This window comes from Pongo pygmaeus, chromosome 2 (assembly GCF_028885625.2).
Source record: "Pongo pygmaeus isolate AG05252 chromosome 2, NHGRI_mPonPyg2-v2.0_pri, whole genome shotgun sequence".
Taxonomy (NCBI): domain Eukaryota; kingdom Metazoa; phylum Chordata; class Mammalia; order Primates; family Hominidae; genus Pongo; species Pongo pygmaeus.
In genome coordinates, this window is record NC_085930.1 from 62756333 (window position 1) to 62779344 (window position 23012).

Consider the following 23012-nt stretch of genomic DNA (forward strand, 5'->3'; position numbering starts at 1 on the left):
TGGTATTTTCTATTAGATTTTGGTGGAAGAAAGGGATAGCAGTCATCCAAGATTAAAGAACATTCATGAGAGAGCGACTTAGAACTGAGAATTCTTCCCGCCCCGCACCAGCTGATTGTTCAGTTTAACAGGTGGTTCTCTGCACCAGCACAGGTGGCAGAACCCATGTTCTGCAGAGGCATAGTTTGTGAATTAGCACTAGCGGGGGAGAGCTGGAGCTCTCATTTCAGGCACATGAGGTGTCTACTTCCAGCCCTGCTGTTACCTGTAAGCTCTGTGATCTTGGGTGAAGCAAGTTCTTCCCCGTCTTTGATGTCGTTTCCTCATTTGTAAGTAGGGCTATCACCTGCCTTGTAACATTGTGAGCATGAACTGGCATAATGTATTTGCAAGCACTTTGCATTGTGCCTGGTACATACAAGGGCTAAATACAGGAAATGTTCATTTTCTCTTCTTACCAAATCTGGTTCTGTTTGTGTTATGTTGCAGATGTTATATCTGTTTCTTGAAGCTTTTTGCAAATATGGGCAGTAGTGGGGAAGGAAGAGCTCTGTCTCCAGTTAAGCCTATGGGGAACACCAGTCCAGGGATGGAGGTTTAGCTGAATCCCATCCTGGAGGTAAATGAGAAGAATTTACTCATGAGTTTCTGGGGTAAATGAATTAGTACTATAGAACTTGTTTTTAAAAAACTTTATTTTAACTAAGTTATAGTTTTTAAGTGTACACTTTAATTTTTTTTTTTTTTTTTTTAGACAGGGTCTCATTCTGGTTGCCCAGGCTGGAGTGCAGTGTCACAATCTCAGCTCACTGCAGCCTCGACCTCCTGGGCTCAGGTGATTCTCCCACCTCAGCCTCCCAAGTAGCTGGGACTACAGGTGCATGCCACCACACCCAGCTAGTTTTTTGTATTTTTAGTAGAGATAGGGTTTTGTCATGTTGCCCAGGCTGGCTTGAATTCCTGGACTCAAACAATTTGCCTCCCTTGTGGGATTACAGGTGTGAGCCACTGCGCTGGCCCAATTCAAAAAGTTTTGAAAAATGTATATACCCACTTAACCACCACTCCAATTAAGATAAAGAAGAAAACACTTCCATCACCCTGTTTTCCTCATCAAATTTGATTTTGGCACTTTTATTTAATTGTGCTCTTAAATTTGGCAATGAGCAGTAATTTAGCCCATATGTTGGCCGCCTAAACCAATTTAATGCTAATATTGACTAACCAGTGTATTGCTCTGTGGTATTTGTAATATAGTGTTTGTGTGCTTGTTCCTGCATTTTACTTGGGATCTGAATATTTCTGGTGCATTTTTAAACAAATGATAATTATTTCGTCAACTCTTGTTTTTTGAGATTTCTTTTGACTCTTTACTGGGTGTTCTTCATGGCTTCATTTGTATTATTTGTTCCATTTTTCAAGGTCTTGTCCAGAAGGCTAAGAAAGCAAAGGACAGATTGTTGAAACGAGAAGGGGATGATCGAGCAGAGTCAGGGACCCAAGGATATGAGTCTTTCAGCTATGGAGGGGTTGATCCTTACATGTGGGAACCCCAGGAGCTTGGTAAGAAAATTCATTTATTCATTCATCAAGTGGTTATTGAGCATCTGCTATGTTCTAGCTAAAGTTTTAAGAGTTGGCTGAGGAAGCATCAGTAAACCATAATGGTCTAAGCTTCTCATGGACCTTATGCCCTTGTTGGGGGAAGAAAATGGAAGAGAATCAGCTGAGCATCCACTTTGTGTTAGGCACTACATTAAGTGCCTTATACCCATGGTCTTGTTAGATCTTCACTGCACCTCATGAGAACCTGCCCAGGGACAAACAGCGAGTAAACTGCAGAAGTAGGGTATGAATCCGTATCTCTGACGTCAGCCCAGGCACAGAGTCCATTAATGAATCTTTCCTCTCACATAGGACATTACCTGCCCAGTGACAGGCACTGGTTTATGCAGCTTACTTTTTTGAATAATTATAGTAACATCTACCTACTTTCATGTTTTTGGGATGATAAAAATTCTCTAAAATTTATTGTGATGATTGTACAACTCTAAAAATCCTAAAAACCACTGAATTTGCTTTAAATGGTGTATGTATGTGAATTATATCTCAATAAAGCTATTTATCATGCCACTCACACTTAGTTGAACTATCTAATCTTACGTATCTGTTTTTTTTTTTTTTTTTTTTTTTTTTTTTTTTGGAGACAGAGTCTCACTGTGTCGCCCAGGCTGGAGTCCAGGGCTCCATCATGGCTCACTGCATTCCAGGCTCAAGTGATCCTCTCACTTCAGCCTCCTCAGTAGCTGAGACTACTGGTGCATACCATCACACCTGGCTAATATTTGTATTTTTTGTAGAAACAGGGTCCTATGTTGCCCAGGCTGGTCTTGAACTCCTGGGCTCAAGTGATCCTCCCATCTTAGCCTCCCAGAGTGCTGGGATTACAGGCGTGAGCCACTATGCCTGCCTACGTACCCTTTAACCATCTAATGATAATAGTCATTAATATGATAAAATATTTTCTGTCCGTGAAATGGGTAATTATTCCTTTATTTATTTATTATTCTCTTGTGATTTATTCGATTTTCGTGTTTATGATCTTGTTTACCTTTCACAAAAGCCTTGTGGAGTAGTGGTCCTTTTTCCCATTTATGGATGAGGAAACTGGAGCTCCAAGAAGGAAAGCGAAATTTACCCAGGCTCATCTACTGTATCTTTTTAGTGCCATTATAGGTGTCTCATTGAATAAGGAAAGTCCTACAACTGTGCTGTCCATTCAGTAGCCACCCAGTCATGGGCTATTTAAGTTTAAATACATTAAAATGAAATGAAATTAAAAATCACTTCCTGTACCACACACTAACCACATTTTAAGTGTTCTGTGTCCACTTGTGGCTATTTGCTACTGTATTGGAGAATGGAAACATTTTTATTATTGCAGGAGAAAATTGCTTTAAAAATAATACTATACAGCCGGTACAGTGGCTCACACCTGTAATCCCAGCACTTTGGGAGGTCGAGGCGGGTGGATCACAAGGTCAGGAGTTCGAGACCAGCCTGGCCAATATGGTGAAACCCTGTCTCTACTAAAAATACAAAAAAATTAGCCGGGCGTGGTGGCACATGCCTGTAATCTGAGCTACTCGGGAGGCTGAGGCAGGAGAATTGCTTGAATCCGGGAGGCAGAGGTTGCAGTGACCCGAGATTGCGCCATTGCACTCCAGCCTGGGTGACAAAGCGAGACTCTGTCTCAAAAAAAAAAATAATAATAATAATACTATACATATGTATATGAGATACATATGAAAGCCAATCCAAAACATGAAGGAGAAATTTTGGACACATGAATTCTTATTAGCTTTGTTTCATGATTGCCCATGTGAGATTACTGGGGTGATTTTCTGATTAGGTTGCCAGTTGCAGCAACTGAAGACAGTCACAAATGGTAGAAGGTCAAGTGAATGTCAAATTTTAGAAGTTACTATTTATTTATGATGGCTTGTTTGTGATACCTTGTTTCATGATTGCCAATGTGAGATTACTAGGGTGATTTTCTGATTAAGTTGCCAGTTGCAGTAACTGAAGTCACAAATTGTAGGTCAAATGAATGGCAAAGTTTAGCAGTTAATATTTATGGTCACCCCTAAGAATTCTAAATTAAAGTTTAATTAGATGTTAGAGTATGATTAGGGAAGAAAAGACATGTGGATGGTTAAGAGTATAGCATGTGTGGCTAGGTGCGGTGGCTCACCTGTAATCCTAGCACTTTGGGAGGCCAAGGCAGGTGGATCACATGAGGCCAGGAATTTGAGACCAGTTTGGCCAATGTGGTGAGACCCTGTCTCTATTAAAAATACAAAAATTAGCCGGGCATGGTGGCACATGTGTGTAAACCAAGTTACTTGGGAGGCTGAGGCATGAGAATTGCTTGAACCTGGGAGCTGGAGGTTGCAGTGAGCCGGGAGATTTCACCACTGCACTCCAGCCTGGGCGACAGAGCGAGACTCTGTCTCAAAAATAAATAAATAAAAAGAGTATAGCATGTGGAGATGCTGATCGAAGGATACAAAATTTCAGTCGGTAGGAATAAGTCAAGAGATCTGTTGTATAAGGTGGTGATTTATAGTTTTTTGTTTGTTTGTTTGTTTTTCTGAGACAGTCTTCCTCTGTCACCTAGGCTCGAGTGCGCTGCTGTGATCTTGGCTCACTGCAACCTTTGCCTCTGGGTTCAATTCTCGTGCCTCAGCCACCTGAGTAGCTGGGACCACAGGCGTGCACCACCATGCCCAGCTAATTTTTGTATTTTTAGTAGAGACAGGGTTTCACCATGTTGGTCAGACTGGTCTTGAACTCCTGGCCTCAAGTGATCACGCTCCTCAGCCTCCCAAAGTGCTGGGATTACAGGCATGAGCCACTGCACCTGGCCTGATTATAGTTAATAAAAATATCTTGTATTCGTGAAAATCAGTGAGGTAGACTTTGTGTTGTCACCACAAAAAGTGATAAGTATATGAAGTAATGCATAGGTAATTAGCTAGTTTAGCCATTTCCCAATGCATAAATATTTCAAAACATCATGTTGTACACGGTGAATATATGCAATTTTTATTTGGCAATTAAAAATTTTTTTAAAAACATGGCATGTGATAAATTCTGTTACATTACAGTCTATAAATGAATAGGTGATCATTGGGAAGAGGACATGCACTGAGTGCCAGGAGGGTTGAGGGCAATATGTTTCTGGAACAGGTGAGACTGAGCAGGGGATATTTCAAGTTACTCAGACAGTAAGCTATTTGTATTGCAGACGTTTGTCCTGGGTTTTGGCTGCTGGACTGAGGAAGGTATCAGCTTAACTAGCTCCCACAAGGGAATCTATCAGCATTTACATTTTTTTGGCCATTTTGAGAATTGTCCTTATCCTGAGGAAAAACCATATTGTATCAAATTTATAAAGTATAAAACAATAAGATAATTCAAAAATTTTTAAATCACCCATAATGTTACCACCCTGTTTATTTAACATTGGCATGAGAGTCAGTTACGACTTTACAAATTTTAACTTATTTAATCATCGTTAACAACTCTGTGAAGTAGATACCATTATTATTCCGTTTGATAGTTGAGTACTCTTAGAGTTACAGAGATGGTAAGTAATTTGTCCAAGGTTACACAGTGTGTGGCAGAATTGAAACTTGAGCACAGGCTGACTCCAGAGTCCATGCTCTTATATACTGTACTCTCAGGTCTCTCATATGGTACTTGGTGGCCTCCAAAGGCGGTTAACAATTTCGCAGATTTTCTTCCATTTGCTTTCCTGGTTTTTGAATTTTTGGTAAGACTCTAAAATCCTAGAGTTTTTACTTGCTTTTGAAATATATATTTTTTTTCTTTCAGAAATTGGTCTCACTCTGTCACACAGGCTGGAGTACAGTGGTGGGATCATAGCTCACTGAAGCCTCCAGCTCCTGAGCTCAAGCCATCTTCCCGCCTTGGCCTCCCAAGGAGCTGGGATTATAGGCTTACATGCCCATTCCTGGCTATTTTTTTTTTTTTTTTTTGGAGAGAGATGGGGTCTCACTATGTTGACCAGCCTGCTGTTGAAATTCATTGGGATAAGCGGCAAGGTAGAGAGGCTCCCTCCGAGAAACTATAAGTCATTTGTCTCCCTACCTTACTTCCCTCTAGGTGCTGTGAGAAGCCATCTTTCCGACTTCAAAAAACACCGAGCTGCTAGAATTGACCACTATGTTGTGGAAGTCAATAAACTAATAATCAGGTTAGAGAAGGTAAATTTTGTTGTCTTAAAACATTTTTTTTCTGCAAATACACATTTTCTGGGGAAAAATAATCACATTTCTATAGCATGTGTTGTATATATCATATACATCTGATGGTGGCAGAGAAACACCTTCTCTAGAGAGGTGCAAAGGACATGGTGGCCAGTTCTAGCCTGGGCCAGCATTCCTTAAGAGAATGGCCCAGATTGACAAACTTGCCACATGCTTAGCTTCCCTTTTCCCACCTATGAATCCCACTCAGGTGCTGGAAAACCTTTCTTCCTTTAGATTCTTCTTTTGGGTTTCCCAGGCACAATCATCCAGTGAGGTGTAGTGTGTGATGGCAAACAAAGAAGTGGTGACCAGGTCTCACGGGTGTATTTTCATCCTAGTTGTGCTTGTTGTGTGTAACCTGGATTGTGTGCTGGGCATAGTAGCAACACAAGTACAGTTCTTTATGTGTACTTTGTAAGGCAGAAATATGTGGCCAGTTTTAGGGTCCAGGAGCACCGTGGAGAATGGAGGGTTTTCCGTTGCTTTCAATCGTTGCCCCTACCCATCCTTGCCTACCCCTGGTTATTGCTAAAATGGGTAACTGACAGTAAAGAGATTAGAAGTGGGTCATAGGAAGCGAGGTGGGTTCTAGATGCAAAACTAATACCCTGTCCCATGTGAAATTGTTTTTGTGATTTTGTGGAGTTGGGGATGACAAATGAGACTTGAGGAATCCAAATGTGCTAATTTCCTGCTTGATGTATTGGAAAGTGTGGAGCATGTATACATCACCTGGTTAATTTCATTTGGCACTATTTTCTTCCGGTCAGCTCACTGCATTTGACAGAACAAATACTGAGTCTGCAAAGATTCGAGGTAACTTTAAAACTTTGCTCACATTCATCTTATCTTTTTTTCCCTGACCAAAGCTCTCTTTAAAATGGCCTGCTTTCTTGTTGGTTTGCTCTTCCCAAAGCAATAGAAAAGTCTGTGGTGCCTTGGGTCAATGACCAGGATGTCCCTTTCTGTCCAGACTGTGGGAATAAGTTCAGCATCCGGAACCGCCGCCACCACTGCCGCCTCTGCGGGTCTATTATGTGCAAGAAGTGTATGGAGCTCATCAGCCTTCCCTTGGCAAGTAGGTGACTTGGAGGTGGGGCCCTGGACCCTCATCTTCTTTCGGGCCTAGCTTATTTGCTAATTACCACTGGGACTGTGGAACCTTTTTGTTAAATTAATGGCTCATGGGAATCTTCATTCATTGAGTTCCTGATTCTGTGAAACCCACTGCAGGCTAGGTACTATGCTAGGGGCCAGGGATACAGTGGTCTATAACAGCGATTGGCAAACTTTGCAAAGGATCAGATAGTAAATACATTTAGGCTTTGTGGGCCGCATATGGTTGCTGTGACATTTCTTCTTTCTTTAAACAACCTTTTAAAAATGTGAACACTAGACTGGGCACAGTGGCTCATGCCTGTAATCACAGCACTTTGGGAGGCCGAGGCAGGTGGATCACTTGAGGTCAGTAGTTCGAGACCAGCCTGGCCAACATGTTGAAACCCTGTCTCTATAAAAATACAAAAATTAGCCTGGCGTGGTGGCATGGGCCTGTAGTCCTAGCTACTCGGGAGGCTGAGGCAGGAGAATTGCTTGAACCTGGGAGGTGGAGGCTGCAATGAGCTGAGATTGAGCCACTGCATTCCAGCCTGGGCGACCGAGCGAGACTCCCATCTCAAAAAAATAAATAAAATAAAATAGCAATGTGAAAATTATACTTAGTTTGAGAGCCATATAGAAACAGCCTGCAGGCTGGACTTGGCTCACAGGTCATTTTTTGCCCATTTCTGGCCTATAAGCCTATAAGGCATTGTCCATTCTTCCAAGGAGTCTAGCATCTATCAGGGGATATAAACTCACAAATAAATAATTGCTTTCTAAAGAGAGATGTACAATGAAAGAGACTGTGTCAGGAACTCAGGAGAGGCTGACCAACTCTTTGTCTGCTCTGCTTGGAAGTGGCAAGTGTGACTTTGAGAAGAGGGTCTTGAATATAAGCAGTGGGCTAGTCCCTTCCTGTGGGATAAGTCACAGACAACTCACTGCCATATAGAAAAGACTATCATAATATGAGAGATGCTGAGTGCTATGGGCTCAGGGACAGTGAGAGCATGGATGCTTAGGGCTGGGAGGTGATGTTCGAGAAGAGCCTTAAAAGATGAGTAGGATTGCAAAAGAGATGGAGAAAGAGGACATTTTAGGTAGAGTGAAGAGTAGGAGCAAAGGCATGGAGTTCTGGAAAGCCCAGGGTAGGTTAATAGATGAGCAAATAGAATAGTTGGGGGTGTGTGGAGGACAAAGTTTAGGTGGAACCCGATCCTCCAGGACTTTGCAACCAAGCTGAGTAGAAGTTGCTGAAGATGATCTCATTGGCTTCTGGGAAGTTTGGGGTAAATTTGCAACACTAGAGAGTTCTGCTGACTGTGCATGCTGTTGGCCATGGGGTGTCTGGATAATGTGAGGACAAAAACAGATGCTGCTTCTGTCCAACTCTCACATATGCCAGGTCACTTTACGTTGGTACTTTCTCCCTGAGACCAACTCCCTGTCTCACATGAGACTTTATAAGCTGCCTTTTTGGGACACTATTCACCCTTCTTCTCTTGAGCTCTTTAGCCAGCATTTACTGGGCAGCTGCTGTGGGGTGGCCCTGCTGGATATGTTAAGGGTACAAGTGTGAGTAAGACACAGTTGGCACCCACAAAGAGTCATAGGTTCCTAGGGCAGCTCTGGGGTGTACATGTAACTGTACACAGGGAGAAGAGTGGAAAGTGCTCCAAAATGGGCAATGTGGTGGGAACTGATGGGAAGGATGGATAGATTTTGCCTCAGGGAATTGGAAAAGGCTTTCCTGGAGGACCTGCCATTCAGAGAGGGTAGGAGCCAGATGTTTGGGAATAGGGAGAAGGCTGTGGAGGAAAGTCTCCCGGGAGAATGTTTGTTGTGTTGGAAGCACAGGGCAAATGGAGGAGAGTGGCAGGTGGAAAGGCAAGGCTGTTTGGATTTGGAGGGGCAGCAGTGGAGTCCTTTCCCACCAGAGTCTGACACCAGGAAGGCAGAGGGGCAGTATCACAAATCAAACATCTGTGGACTGACACCTTGAGGTCATGGGTATGGTAATTGGATGCTGTGGGGGTCATTGCTGCCTGTTGGTGTTGTGGTTACAGACAAGCTCACCAGTGCCAGCAAGGAGTCCCTGAGCACCCACACCAGCCCCAGCCAGTCACCCAACAGTGTCCATGGCTCCCGCCGAGGCAGCATCAGCAGCATGAGCAGTGTTAGCTCAGTCCTGGATGAGAAGGACGATGACCGGATCCGCTGCTGTACACACTGCAAGGACACACTGCTCAAGAGAGAGCAGCAGATTGATGAGAAGGAGCACACACCCGACATCGTGAAGCTCTACGAGGTGACTCGCGCTGTTTGGTCTTGGGTCTAATTTCTTAGGCAGATTTGGCTGTTTATTACGTACACTCCTGCAGATTCTGGAGAATGCTTTGGAAAGTTGTTCGTTTGAATTATTTGTAGTTCCTGTTAAAGACCCGTGTTATGATTTCCCAGCTAGGGCCCTGTGTGAGTCAGAGTCATCCTGGGTGTGTTGCAACAAACTCGTTTCAAGTGGCCTTCCTTGGCCACTTGAAAGCAGGAGGGTGGAGGCTTTGGTGGCCCAGAGGCAAGAGGAGGAAGGGCAGTTGCCATGTGGTATAGGCAGGTTCTGTGGGGAGCGCAGAAGCTAGAGATGTTCATAAACAGTGGGCCAGAAGAATCCTGGGAAACTCACTTGGGAATGTTAGACTTTACAAGTTTTAGAAAGTTCTACAAGTTTTCAGGCTTCACCAGTTTACTGAGTGTCGCCTTCTAAGTTTGTCCAAATGCCTCAGCTGTCATTACTATGAGTGATCCCACAGCCCCCCTACTAGATGCATACTCTGAGAGGAAATAGTGTGCAAAGAATATCTGAGAGTGAGACTGGCTTGGTCCCTTAATGGCCAGGTGAGACCTGTGAGCTGAGGAGGACTAGCCAGGTAGACTGGGTGGGGAGGCAGTAAGACTTGCAGGGAAGAGATCAGCCCAGGCAGAGGAAGCAGCTTGTGCAACATTCTGAACAGAGGAAGAGTGTAATTTTGCCTAATGACCACTGAATAGTCATTGTTAGCAGTTCTGCAGGTCATAATGGTAGTGTTTCTGGAATCCCCATGTAAATACTCAGGCTACTAGAAATGGTGTTAATTAAGCCCCATGTTGGGTTGCAGATGTAGCCATTCTCCATCCTTTGTGTGGAGTTCACAACCTGGTATCTCATTTCTGTGAATACCCACGGTGCTTGTGCCACCTCCTCTTTTGAAGTGAGCCCTGGCAATGCCTTGTGCTGGTTTCCCATTGTTGCCTGGCATCACTTGGCAGAGAAAGAAAGTAGCAGCTAATTCCTTTTTGTCTTGGTAGATACCTTGGCTTGTGCCCTGGAAGCCTTGCTTCTCTCAAAAACATCTCGCCGGGCGTGGTGGCTCACTCCTGTAATCCCACCACTTTGGGAGGCCGGGGCAGGCAGATCGTTTGAGGCCAGGAGTTCGAGACCAGCCTGGCCAACATGGCAAAACCTCGTCTCTACTAAAAATATAAAAATTAGCTGGGTGTGGTGGCAGTGCGCCTGTAATTCCAGCTACTCAGGAGGCCGAGGCATGAGAATCGCTTGAGCCCAGGAGGCAGAGGTTGCAGTGAGCAGAGATTGTGCCATTATACTCCACCTTGGGTGACAGAACAAAATTCCTTCTCAAAAAAAAAAAACAAAACGAAACATCTGGTCAGAAGCTCCATTGTCACTTTCTTTCCTTCCTACAAAATTTTCTGCTTGGAAAGTAGGCCTATAAATCAGGAAATTGATAACAATAATTAATGTGTTAGAAAAGTGAACATTTTAAATATATCTCCGTTGATGGAGCCTAGCTTCTGGGTAGGTATTTCTATATCTTGAGCATACCACTTACCTCTTTGTTTTTGTTCTTAGAAATTACGACTTTGCATGGAGAAAGTTGACCAGAAAGCTCCAGAATACATCAGGATGGCAGCATCATTAAAGTAAGCTATTCATCTATGTTTTTCTAATCCAGCGGTGACTGTTTTCTGGCATTTTAGGTCAGCTCTCCAGTAGCCAAAAATGAAAATCTTAACTTCAACCGTGCTTTTTTTCTGAGACCAGCTGAAGTTGGTTTTTTTCTACTTTTGGCTGTTATGAAGAGAATCATCCTCATGTCTGTCTTTTAGTGGGGTACATGTTACCATCACATGAGCTTGTAAAAAGACAGCCACATTCAGTTGACCTTGGCTATTCTCACTGAGCAGGTTTGGGAAGGGCCTCAGACAATAGGTACTGCTGCTGAGTGCAGCGTCTGGACAGAGCAGAGGAAGGGCAGTGGGTCTCATGCTCATGTCTGGGTAGATGCCACTTGAGTGTCACATTGAGGTGTCAGGGCTTAAAGCAGGCATGTCCATTAGAGCAGGGGCTGGCAGACTGCAGCCCATGGGCCAAATGTATCCTGACATCTGCTTTTTTTTTTTTTTTGAGACGGAGTCTCACTCTGTTGCCAGGCTGGAGTGCAGTGGCGCGATCTTGGCTCACTGTGACCTCCACCTCCCGGGTTCAAGCAATTCTCCTGCCTCAGCCTCCCGAGTAGCTGGGACTACAGGCATGTGCCACCACGCTCAGCTATTTTATATATATGTATATATAAAATTATTATTATTATTTTTTGAGATGAAGTCTTGCTTTGTCGCCCAGGCTAGAGTGCAGTGGCACAGTCTTGGCTCACTGCAACCTCCACCTCCTGGGTTCAAGCAATTCCCCTGCCTCCAGCCTCCCGAGTAGCTGGGATTACGGGTGCACGCCACCATGCCCAGTTAATTTTTTTATATTTTTAGTAGAGACAGGGTTTCACCGTGTTGGCCAGGATGGTCTTGATCTCTTGACCTCATGATCCACCCGCCTTGGCTTCCCAAAGTGCTGGGATTACAGGCATGAACCACCGTGCCTGGCCAACATCTGCTTCTTTTTTAAAATCGAGATGTAGTTCACACACCCTAAACTTTGCCCTTTTAAAGTGTACAGTTCGGTGGTTTTTAGTGTATTCACAAAATTATGCGAACATTACCACTGTCTTCATTGTAAACAGTTTCATCACCCCAACAGGAAACCCCATACCCATTAGCAGCCACTGCCCTTTCCCCATCTCCCTGGACACCACTAATCTATTTCCTGTCTCTATGGATTTGTCTGCTTTTGACACTTCATATAAATACAATCACAAATATAAAATCTCTCGTCTGACTTCTTTCACACAGTGTAATGTTTTTAAGATTCATCCATGTTGTTGTATGTATCAGTACTTCATTCCATGTGTATGAATGCATTGTGTGGATACTTGTCACATTTTGTTTATCCATCAGTTGATGAACATTTGGGTTTTTTCCACTTTTGGCTGTTATACATAATGCTCCTGTAATATTTGTGTACAAGTTTTTATGTTTTTTGTGTAGACATGTTTTCATTTCTCTCAGGTAGGTACCTAGGAGTGGAATTGCTGGGTTTTATGGTAACTATATATTACCATAGAGTAACATTCCCTAGAGGAATTGCTAAATCGTTTTCTAGAATGACTGCACTATTTTGCATTCCCACTAGCAGTGTATGAGGGTTTCACTTTCTTTATAGCCTTACCAACACTAGTTATTGCCACCTGTTTGCATAAAGTTTTATTGGAACACAGCCATGCCCGTGTTTGATTACTGTTTGTGGCTGCTTTTGCACCACCACGACAGAGTTGAATAGCAGCAACAGAAACTGTGTGGCCTGCAAAGCTGAAAACATTTATGATTCGGCTCCTTATGGAAAAAATTTGTTGATCCCTGCTTAAGAGCATTGCTTTTTCTGAAGCTTAGTGTTTGTGACCTAGAAGTTAAAGTGCTAACTACTAGAGTCAGATCCCAGCAGTGTTTTCCCAACCTGTAGGAAAAGAATTAATTATGGTATCCAGTGTTATTAATTTCAGAGTTTTCTGTCTTTGTCTTAAACCTGTGTTGCCTATCTGCCACATTTAAAGTGATGCATGTAGTAGTAGATGTGCCTTGTTTAAAAACAAAACCATGTGTGTATATATATATATATATATATATATATATATTTTTTTTTTTTTTTTTTTTTTTGAGACCGAGTTTTGCTCTGTCACCTAGGCTGGAATGCAGTGGTGCGACCTCAGCTCACTGCAACCTCCGCCTCTCAGTTCAAGCGATTCGCCTGCCTCAGCCTCCTGAGTAGCTGGGATTACAGGCACCCACCATGATGCCTGGCTAATTTTTGTATTTTTAGTAGAGACGGGGTTTCATCATGTTGGCCAGGCTGGTCTTGAACCTCCTGGGGTACTTTTGAGCGAGAAAAGCCAAGTAGCTTTCTGCTCTTAATGTAGTGTAACCACTTCTTACATCTTGTTAGATATAGTGGAATTGTTTAGGGAAAGTAGGCCAGAGTAAATTCAGCCCCATTTGTTTTGGTGATGAGCATAAGGGCTAGTCCTTGGAGGCCTTGGCATGAATCTGTCCCTATTGCGTCTGCAAATCGAAACCTCACTTCCACTTGATTCATTCATTCCAAGAGATGGACACTGCATTATATCCGAAAGTCTGAAATGCCACCTTTAGAGAATTAACTGCCTTTGTGAGGCCTTACACCTTTAGCATCCTTCTACACTACACTGTCCAATCTGCACCATGAAACTTAGGTCACGTGTCTCTGGTTTCTCCTTAGTGCTGGGGAGACAACCTACAGTCTGGAACATGCCAGTGACCTTCGAGTGGAAGTGCAGAAAGTGTATGAGCTGATAGATGCTTTAAGGTAAGGTCCATTAAGTGGTATCCTGCCCGCTGGTGGAATGGAAAAGATGCTGTTCTAATGAAATGGCGAAAGCAGACCTGCATCATTCAGACTTCTGGTGATGGGGCAGTGGGTGAGGAGGAGGGCAAGGAAGGGGCCAGCTCTGGCGCTTAATGCATCTCAGTGACTTTTGTTTCGTTAAGGATTTCTAATGTTTGCTATTATTAAAGAAAGAGGAGCTGGTTATTGACACCTATCATGTGCCAGTCACTGGCTGTTTTCTCTAGAATAGCTCATTTATTCTACTGAAGTTACCCTGTGAGGTAGGGATTAACATCCTGTGTCAAAGGTGAGGAATCATGTCACAGATAGCAAAAGTTGTGGAGTGAAGATAGAAACTCAGCTTCTTTCTTTGTGTCTGTGCTCAAGTCCACAGCTGCTTTTTAACTGTGGACTGGCCGTTGGGGTTAAATTAGCCGGTGACTCAGAGGGAGAATAAGATGAGGTGCCTTTGTCCATCCGGACATACAGCACGGGCTATGTAGTTGCAGGGCCTGGTACAAAATGAAAATGCATGTCCCCTGTTCAAAAATTATTAAGAATAAAGACACTAACAGCAGAGCATTAAACCAAGCATAGGGCTCTTTTAAGTGCCAGTCCTTTCCAGTTGCGTAGGTTGCTCACCTGTGAAGCTGGCTCTGCATGTGTAGTCAGTCACTCCATAATAGTGTTGTGCGCCCTTTGCTAAGGCCTGTGTACAGCCAAAGGGTAAGAAATGGGCTTTGCCTTCAAGGAAACTTCGATGGAGTCACTTGCCCATCTTTACACACCTTCCTGGCATGAAAGCCTGGCAACTCCAGATGTTATACTTTTCGCCCTTGTTTTGGAAGCTGGCAGTGCTTATTACATTCATGTGTTTGTTCCAATTCAGTAAGAAGATCTTAACCTTGGGCTTGAACCAGGACCCGCCACCACATCCAAGCAATTTGAGGCTGCAGAGAATGATCAGATACTCAGCTACACTTTTTGTGCAGGTAAAGCCATCCTGGGTTGGCATAAATGTTGCACTTGGCCTGTCCTGCTCTTTTGCTTCCCAGGAGGCAGACCCATGCCAATGACTTGTTTACTTCCTATTTATACATTTATTATTTTTTGAAATTATGAATGCATGATGCCACACTTAGAGAAAAATCTGGATTTCAGAGAAAACTAAAACTACTTTTAATCCTATGTCCCCATTACAATCACTCATTATTCTGGTATGTTTTCTTTTTTCCCATTTGTATTTTTTATATACAGTAGTTATGATACTGCATATTGACTATATATGCCATTCTTTAACCGTTTTCCTTTAGTTGGACATTTGATAGACTAATTTTTTGCAGCTGTTAAGTGTTGCCATGATAGTAATACTGGTACTTAGTATTTCTTCCTTAGGATAATCTCCTAAGAGTATCTTTCTGAGCCATCAGCTGGGAGGAAACAGCCGATTAAGGGCAGACTAACCTAAGTGGTTAGATCTGAATTGTGTCTTTCTACCCCTGAAGGCCCCGTCTGAGAGAGTCACAGTTAACCACCCTTGGGGCTCCCTGACAAAGAGATCTGTTTTTTTCTTTTTTTTTTTAATTAAAACAAAATGTTTTTTTTTTTTCTTTTATTAAATAGAGACAGGGTCTTACCATGTTGCCCAGGCTGGTCTCAAACTTTTGAGCTCAAGCAGTCTGCCCACCTCGGCCTCCCAAAGTGCTGGGATTATAGGCATGAGCCACTGCACCCAGCCAACAAAGAGATCTAATCGATAGAGTCCTGTTAGGTTAGTTTTCTAACTCTGTAGTATAGAGAAGTAGGCCCTTCCTCACTTTGATTAGTGACTCTATTCAGCAATCATTTGTTGAGTGCCTCCTATGTACCAGGTAGTGTTTTAGGTGCTGGATGTCCTATAGTGAACAAAAAAGACCAACATTCCTGTTCTCATTAAGCTTATGTTCTAGAGAAGGAGAGAGATCATAAACAACTAAAATATCCAGTGTGTAAGATAGCAAAAGTGCTGTGGAGAAACTTAACAGCAGGGAAGTGTGGGAGAGAGGGCTGGGATTGAGGTTTGCTAAGTTAATAGGATGGGCAGGGACAAGACCTCAGAGAAGCTAACATCAGAGCCAGGTGAATAACTGGGATATCTGATGTTGATCATTTCATAAGGAAAATGCAGGCCCATTTGGAGTTGACTCTCTTACCCAATATGAGTTTGCTCCTTTCTAGCTGCTGTCAAATGATGTCACTCTCTGAGAATAGAGTGGCTCAGCTTAAGCAGACTCTCATCATGGGGCTTAAGGTTCATTTTTTCTCTAAAAGGGTTTAAGTGTAAAATTGTCTGTCTCTCCCTGCAGGAAAAGTTGCTTGGTTTGATGTCACTGCCAACCAAAGAACAGTTTGAGGAACTGAAAAAGAAAAGGAAGGAGGAAATGGAGAGGAAGAGGGCCGTGGAGAGACAAGTGAGTGAAGCCAGGGATGTGGGGCCCACTTCCTCCTGTGGCTGTCAAGCACAGAGGCTGCCATGGGCTCCCAGGTTGTGTGGGGTTGTAGTGAATCAGAACCTCTCTCTCAAATGTGCATATTTCTTCTGTTGTGTTTCAGCCTCACTTTCATCTATGGGAACTAGAATAATTGTTTTTCTCCCCAGGTCCTATTTTTCTTTCAGAGCTTCTGCTGATTCTCTCATGGCTAGAATACCACAGAGATTGACAGTTCTCCCTATGGCAGGAGTTGCAGAGGACCAAGACATTAGGAAGTTCCTTGTAGAACATATCGGTATATGCAATATTAAACAGAAAATTATATGTATATTTAATGCTGCGTGAGATTCCAGTGTAGATGAGGGGAACAGACCTTAGAGGTTTAAGAAAAGTATACGGCCTGTGAATCTAAGATTGAGAAAATCTGATGCCCTAACTTATTCATTATATTTTATTTTTGAAAATCAGGGTCTCCCTTCTGCCCACATATACACAAAAACATGACTTGATTTTAGCAGTTGGATATCTTTGTCCTGAGGTGAGAAATCGGGTGTCACTGGCACAGGGATAGAGGGACAACAGAGGGTGGGTGACAGTGTGGGCTGCTGCCAGCATGGTGACTGTTTCTTCTCTCTGCTTTGCTCTCTCCCCAGGCTGCCCTGGAGTCCCAGCGAAGGCTTGAGGAAAGGCAGAGTGGCCTGGCTTCTCGAGCGGCCAACGGGGAGGTGGCATCTCTCCGCAGGGGCCCTGCCCCCTTGAGAAAGGCTGAGGGCTGGCTCCCGCTGTCAGGAGGTCAGGGGCAGAGTGAGGACTCAGACCCGCTCCTCCAGCAGATCCACAACATCACATCATTCATCAGGCAGGCCAAGGCCGCAGGCCGCACGGATGAAGTACGCACCCTGCAGGAGAACCTGCGGCAGCTGCAGGACGAGTATGACCAGCAGCAGACAGAGAAGGCCATCGAGCTGTCCCGGAGGCAGGCTGAGGAGGAGGACCTGCAGCGGGAACAGCTGCAGATGTTGCGTGAACGGGAGTTGGAACGAGAAAGGGAGCAGTTTCGGGTGGCATCCCTGCACACACGGACTCGGTCCCTGGACTTCAGAGAAATCGGCCCTTTTCAGCTGGAGCCCAGCAGAGAGCCTCGCACCCACCTTGCTTATGCTTTGGATCTAGGCTCTTCCCCAGTTCCAAGCAGCACAGCTCCCAAGACCCCTTCACCTAGCTCAACTCAACCCATCAGAGTGTGGTCTGGGCCCCCAGCCGTTGGCCAGGAGCTCTTAACCCAGAGCAGCATGCCACAGCAACATGAGGGGCCCTCCTTAAACCCCTTTGATGAGGAAGACTTCTCCAGCCCTATGGAAGAGGGCACTACTAGTCCTCCTGCTGCAGGGGTTTCCTTAGACCCTTCAGCCCACATCCTGAAAGAGTACAATCCTTTCGAGGAAGAGGACGAGGAGGAGGAGGCAGTGGCAGGGAATCCATTCATTCAGCCAGACAACCCAGCTCCTAACTCCTTCAACGAGGAAGACGAACATCCCCAGCAGAGGCCCTCAAGCCCTCTGGTTCCTGGCAACCCCTTTGAGGAACCCACCTGTACCAACCCCTTTGAGATGGACAGTGACAGTGGGCCAGAGGCTGAGGAGCCCATAGAGGAAGAGCTCCTCCTGCAGCAGATCGATAACATCAAGGCATACATCTTTGATGCCAAGCAGTGCGGCCGCCTGGATGAGGTAGAGGTGCTGACAGAGAACCTGTGGGAGTTGAAGCACACCCTGGCCAAGCAGAAAGGGGGCACTGACTGACCAGCAGTGGAGAGGGCACCTTTGGGCCCAGGGGTCTGGCAGGAGCCAGTGCAGCAGGACAGAGGGCAGGCGGAATGGATGGGGAAGGTGGCAGGGTGAGAACTCAGATGCACACAGGTGAGGGGCAGGAATCTGCTGTTTTGTGTTGCGCACTTTGAGGTATTTCCACTACAGTTGAATAATAAAATAGAAACTAGAACAGGGAGAATCAGCATTCAGTTGCTGTTTTTCCTGTTTATTATTACTATCTTTTGTAATCGGAGGTTTACCCCTTTTGAAGGGACTTTACATTTTTACTACCGAGATATGACTAAATGTAGCTCTGTTGGGCCCAGGGCAGAAATGGCTGCTGTGTACCTCTTGGGTCCATTTGCTACTGCTTAGTCTTGGTTCCTTATGCAGTATTATAGGGCAGCCTTTTTAGAGCCCTTCCTTTAGCCAAGACAGAGAAGGTAGATTCCATTGAGCTATATTCTGCTCTGACATAAGTCCATCCCTAGTAGGCTGTGAGTTCCATTTCACCTGGGGCCGCCTCTCCCCTGCTCTGCGCTTCCTGTCTGTACAATAGAAGTGGGAGGTGCTGCTATGAAGGGGAGAGTTTAGACCCAGGAGAGCCCAGCACCTCTTTTTAAGGTGGGGTGATGGGAATATTTCACCAGGGTCTATTTTCTCAGTTTAAGTTCTTTTTTTGTCTCTTTCAGGAAGTTAAGCTCCCAGTGCAGAGTATCAATGTGAATCTGGTCCTGAGCTTTTTAGAAAATAAGAGTGGTGGCTGGGCGCGCTGGCTCAGGCCTGTAATCCCAGCACTTTGGGAGGCCGAGGCGGGCGGATCACAAGGTCAGGAGATTGAGACCACCCTGGCTAACACGGTGAAATCCCGTCTCTACTAAAAATACAAAAAATTAGCCGAGCGTGGTGGTGGGTGCCTGTAGTCCCAGCTACTTTGGAGGCTGAGGCAGGAGAATGCCGTGAACCCGGGAGGCAGAGCTTGCAGTGAGCCAAGATCACACCACTGCACTCCAGCCTGGGCAGCAGAGTGAGACTCCATCTCAAAAAAAAAAAAAAAAAAAAAATTGGTTAACTTTTTGGTTGATATTAGTATTATTTGTGAGAAGAGTTTCCCCACCCTTGTTCTGATGGAACAGTTGTCTGTCACTGGAGAAATCTCCTTCCAGAGCTTTGGCAAAGTTACTCTGATCTGGGTCTGTTTAAAAGGCCTGGTCTCTAATTTAGGAATCGGTGATTTGGAAGCTTTTGCAGAACGTCACTAGAGGAAGGAAAGCTTCCCAGAGTCAGAAGCTAAATTAAAATAATTTCCAAGGCTATTTGATCAGCCTTCTTCCCTTTTGGTTCATTGTGTCCTGACTTGGGGCACTGATGAGATTTTTTATTTTTTTTGAGACAGAGTTTCACTTTGTTGCCCAGGCTGGAGTGTAGTGGCATGATCTCGGCTCACTGCAACCTCTACCCTCCCGGTTCAAGTGATTCTTGTGCCTCAGCCCCCTGAATAGCTGGGATTACAGGTGTGGGCCACCACGCCTGGTTAATCTCTGTATTTTTAGTAGAGGTGGAATTTCACCATTTTGGCCAGGCTGGTTTCGAACTCCTGGCCTCAAGTGATCCGCCACCTTGGCCTCCCAAAGTGCTGGGAATACAGGCGTGAGCCACTGCGCCTGCCCTGATGAGATATTTTATTACCAATGTTAGTATTAAGAAACTGAAATGTTTGAAGAAGCACAACCCAGGATCGTGCTGGTAGCACCACAGTACTTAAACTATTGGTCAATTAAGGCCAGAAAGGGAAATTGTTAATTTAGCTCTGGTGCTTTGGTTTACAGGAACATAACCCTTAACTGACATCTGACATCATGATAGCCACATGTGCTCAGCTCCTGGTAGAGTTTCTGCAGTTACTCATCTTAACTAATGAACAATAACTGACCACTAGTCACTTTATGCTGTGTAACTAGCTCTGGGCCATACTTTCACTGGTTACTGGTATGAGAGCTGAAAATTCATTTTGTTACATTCTGGTGAGGACCCCTCTTGATAATGGGAATGTTTTAACTCTCTTGATGAAAAAATAATCTGTATTTGTGTTGATGTTCACATTTCTGTAGCACATTTCTTATCCTTTTGGTTGAATGAAAAGATCTTGTATAGGGGTGTGGACATGGGGAGTGGGTATAAGTGTGTGAAGGACGCTTTGCATTTGGGATCTGTTCACAAACAGCCATATGAGTTTGTTAATGAATGTCAGCCAGTTACCAACCGCGCTGGTTGTTATGAGAAGTTGGCAACCAGGCATCTAAGATGTTGTCTGGTACAGGCCTCTTTTCTTCCCTGAGGCCCATGACATTTCTGTTACTCTAGAGGGTTTCTCAGATGGCCAGTAGGCTCCTCCCTGCTTAGGCTCTCATTTCTCTGAAAAGAGGATGAACTGAACAGCAGGTAGTTCCAGAAGCTAATTGCTGCTTTCCATCATAATTATTTTTCTTGTGAGAACATTTCTCTCTTAATTAGCTAGTGATCTTGATAAGACTAATTCACTAAACATACCCCTTCCCTCAAATCACCTCAGGTAGCAATCTGTAAGTAACTAAAAGAATTGAGAAACACACAAGAAACATTTTTTAAAACTAGTTTTAAAGGCCTGGCCGGGTGCAGTGGCTCACGCCTGTAATCCCAGCACTTTGGGAGGCCGAGACGGGTGGATCACCTGAGGTCAGGAATTTGAGACCAACATGGCCAACATGGTGAAACTCTGTCTCTACTAAAAATACAAAAATTAGCTGGGCGTGGTGGCAGACGCCTGTAATCCCAGCTACTCAGGGAGGCTGAGGCATGAGAATCGCTTGAACCTGGGAGGCGGAGGTTGCAGTGAGCCAAGATTGTGCCACTGCACTCCAACCTGGGTGACAAGAGCAAGACTCCGTCTCACAAAAAAACAAAACTGACTCATTGGATATACTAAACCAAACTAAAATCATATTCTTTTGATTAAGTTTATCCATGGCTGTATTCGTCTATGAATTCTTCCATTTAATTCTTCCATGATTATCTTCTCCTGTAAATATATACATCACAGGAGTTAGAATTCTCTACCCATCAGCTGTACCATGTTGCAGAATTCATGCAGGCACAAAGTTGGAGTTACAGAGATGGGTTGACAGCAGGGAGAACTTGGCCTATGTATTATAACCACAACTTCAAGTTCTTACCTCATGTGAATATTCACCCTTTCTTTAGTCTTCCAAGGCAAACAGCCCCGTCTCATCACCAAATTAGCAAGGTCTTGATATGGCATAGCATATCTCCCTAGACACAGATCATGAGAAAAGATGGAAGAGACTTAGGGATTCAGGCATCAGATGAAGTTGGCTTTTCCCTTTTATGCCTTGTTTGTATTTCCCCGTCTAATACACTAAGGATACTTACTCATTGTACTTGCAGCTCGATATGTCTTTGCTGTTCAGATACTAAAATGTACCTCTGAGTCATTGTGAGCTGTGTGGTAGGTTGGACATTGGCATAGTTGGTGATGGGACTCAAAATGAAAAGGTGGTCTCTTTACCAGGTCACAGACTGTAGCAGATTGTGCTTGTTATCTGACAATGACTGTCACTTTGAGGGTCGTTGATTTGCATGCACTACTCTGGGGCCTTGTATTGGAGCCTTTTTACAAAATAAAATCTGAGATAGAGGTTGGGGGTGTGTGTGTCTTTGTGCACGTGTGTTATAAGTGAGAATCATCAGATGACATCCCTTCTCCTTTCTTGATGACAGCCATCTGAGTATCAGAATGGTTCCAGCACCTGTGTTGTTTGTCTGGTTAAGGCCTCTGAAAAAAATGAAGGTCACTGGGTTCTGAACAGGGGATAGATACGGGTTCCAGTTCTGCCCTTATTCCCAGTTATTCCTGCAGTGCTGGTTAAATGAACAGTTTTACACAAATATAGTGCAGATCCCTTAATGATCCTATCATCCCTGTTTCACACTGGAGGAAAGTGAGGCTCAGAGATTGAGGAACCTTATGACTGCCATCTGTGCCAGTCACCACCTCTGCATGACCACATTTCCCTCCATTAGCACTACCAGCATGCCTGTGAGGTAGTTACTCAGCTGTTCATCTGACCCCAGACATAGAAAAGTTAAAAGAGATTAGCCTGGCTTAGGCCACACAGCCAGTCAGTGGTGGAATGAGGGTTTAAATCCAGATCTGCCTGACTTAATTTGCCCTCAGTAATACGTAGCTGGGTCAGGTAGTGGTGTGGTGGTGGTGGGTGCTCAACCATTGTGTCAAGCTCAAAGAAGGCAGAAAAGGGCAATGGGAAATGAGGTTGGGTGCTGCTGAGCTGGTTTCTGATAGTGACTTTACCTGAGTCTGTGAAACTGAGACCTCCTTAGGGCCATAAGAATATGTAGATTCTTAAACCAGGAGAGTATAATATGTAGTGCTCACTGTAGGCTAGATTGAGTGCTAAGTATTATGCATGGCTTACCTCAGTCTTCCCAACAACCCATTTACAGATGCAGAAATGAGTGAGTGGTGAAGTTAAGCTTGCTTAGGGTTGCACTGCTGGGTTTCCAACCTAGGTCTGTCTGACTGCGAAACCCAAGCTGCCGTAGATTGTGTTGTATGTGGACACCCGTGTTTCTAACGTGGAATGGGGTGTTTCATCCCTAGTAAGTGCCTCCTGTGGACTTTTAAGATGAAAAATTTCTGCCTAACTCTTCAGGAAGCCTGGCGTAGTTGTAAAAATACTTCAGAAAGCACTTCTGGTTTTAGCTCAGACACGTAGAGTTTGAAAGTTATCCTATCCTTACCACAAGAAAAAGCTGGGCAAACTCAAAATCATTGGCCTTTCTTGGTCCTGTTAGAGAGCTGAGTGTGCAGGTCAAACTGCCATCCCAAAATCTGGAGAGAGGTGAGTCCAGAGAGTGAGCAAGATCTAATTACCTGGAGCAGAAGCCACGGGAGCCATAGCTAGTAGGAAAA

General features: G+C 44.4%; 1 protein-coding gene across 8 annotated transcripts in view; it reads left to right on the top strand.

The window, feature by feature from the left end:
- The window catches only part of RBSN (rabenosyn, RAB effector), a 28915-nt gene extending 7198 nt beyond the window's left edge, over positions 1 to 21717 (top strand). For 7 of the 8 annotated variants that reach the window (XM_054482227.2, XM_054482224.2, XM_054482230.2 and 4 more), the window contains 10 exons: positions 1423 to 1563; positions 5692 to 5792; positions 6608 to 6653; positions 6754 to 6915; positions 9005 to 9246; positions 10843 to 10913; positions 13633 to 13719; positions 14630 to 14732; positions 16086 to 16190; positions 16865 to 21717. In XM_054482227.2, the coding sequence (XP_054338202.1) occupies positions 1423 to 1563; positions 5692 to 5792; positions 6608 to 6653; positions 6754 to 6915; positions 9005 to 9246; positions 10843 to 10913; positions 13633 to 13719; positions 14630 to 14732; positions 16086 to 16190; positions 16865 to 18013 (2207 nt within the window). In that variant the 3' untranslated portion in view covers positions 18014 to 21717. Of the gene's footprint in view, positions 1 to 489; positions 620 to 1422; positions 1564 to 5691; positions 5793 to 6607; positions 6654 to 6753; positions 6916 to 9004; positions 9247 to 10842; positions 10914 to 13632; positions 13720 to 14629; positions 14733 to 16085; positions 16191 to 16864 lie in introns of all 8 variants that reach the window. The other variant, XM_054482233.2, reaches the window with a different exon arrangement.
- Positions 21718 to 23012: the final 1295 nt, after the last annotated feature.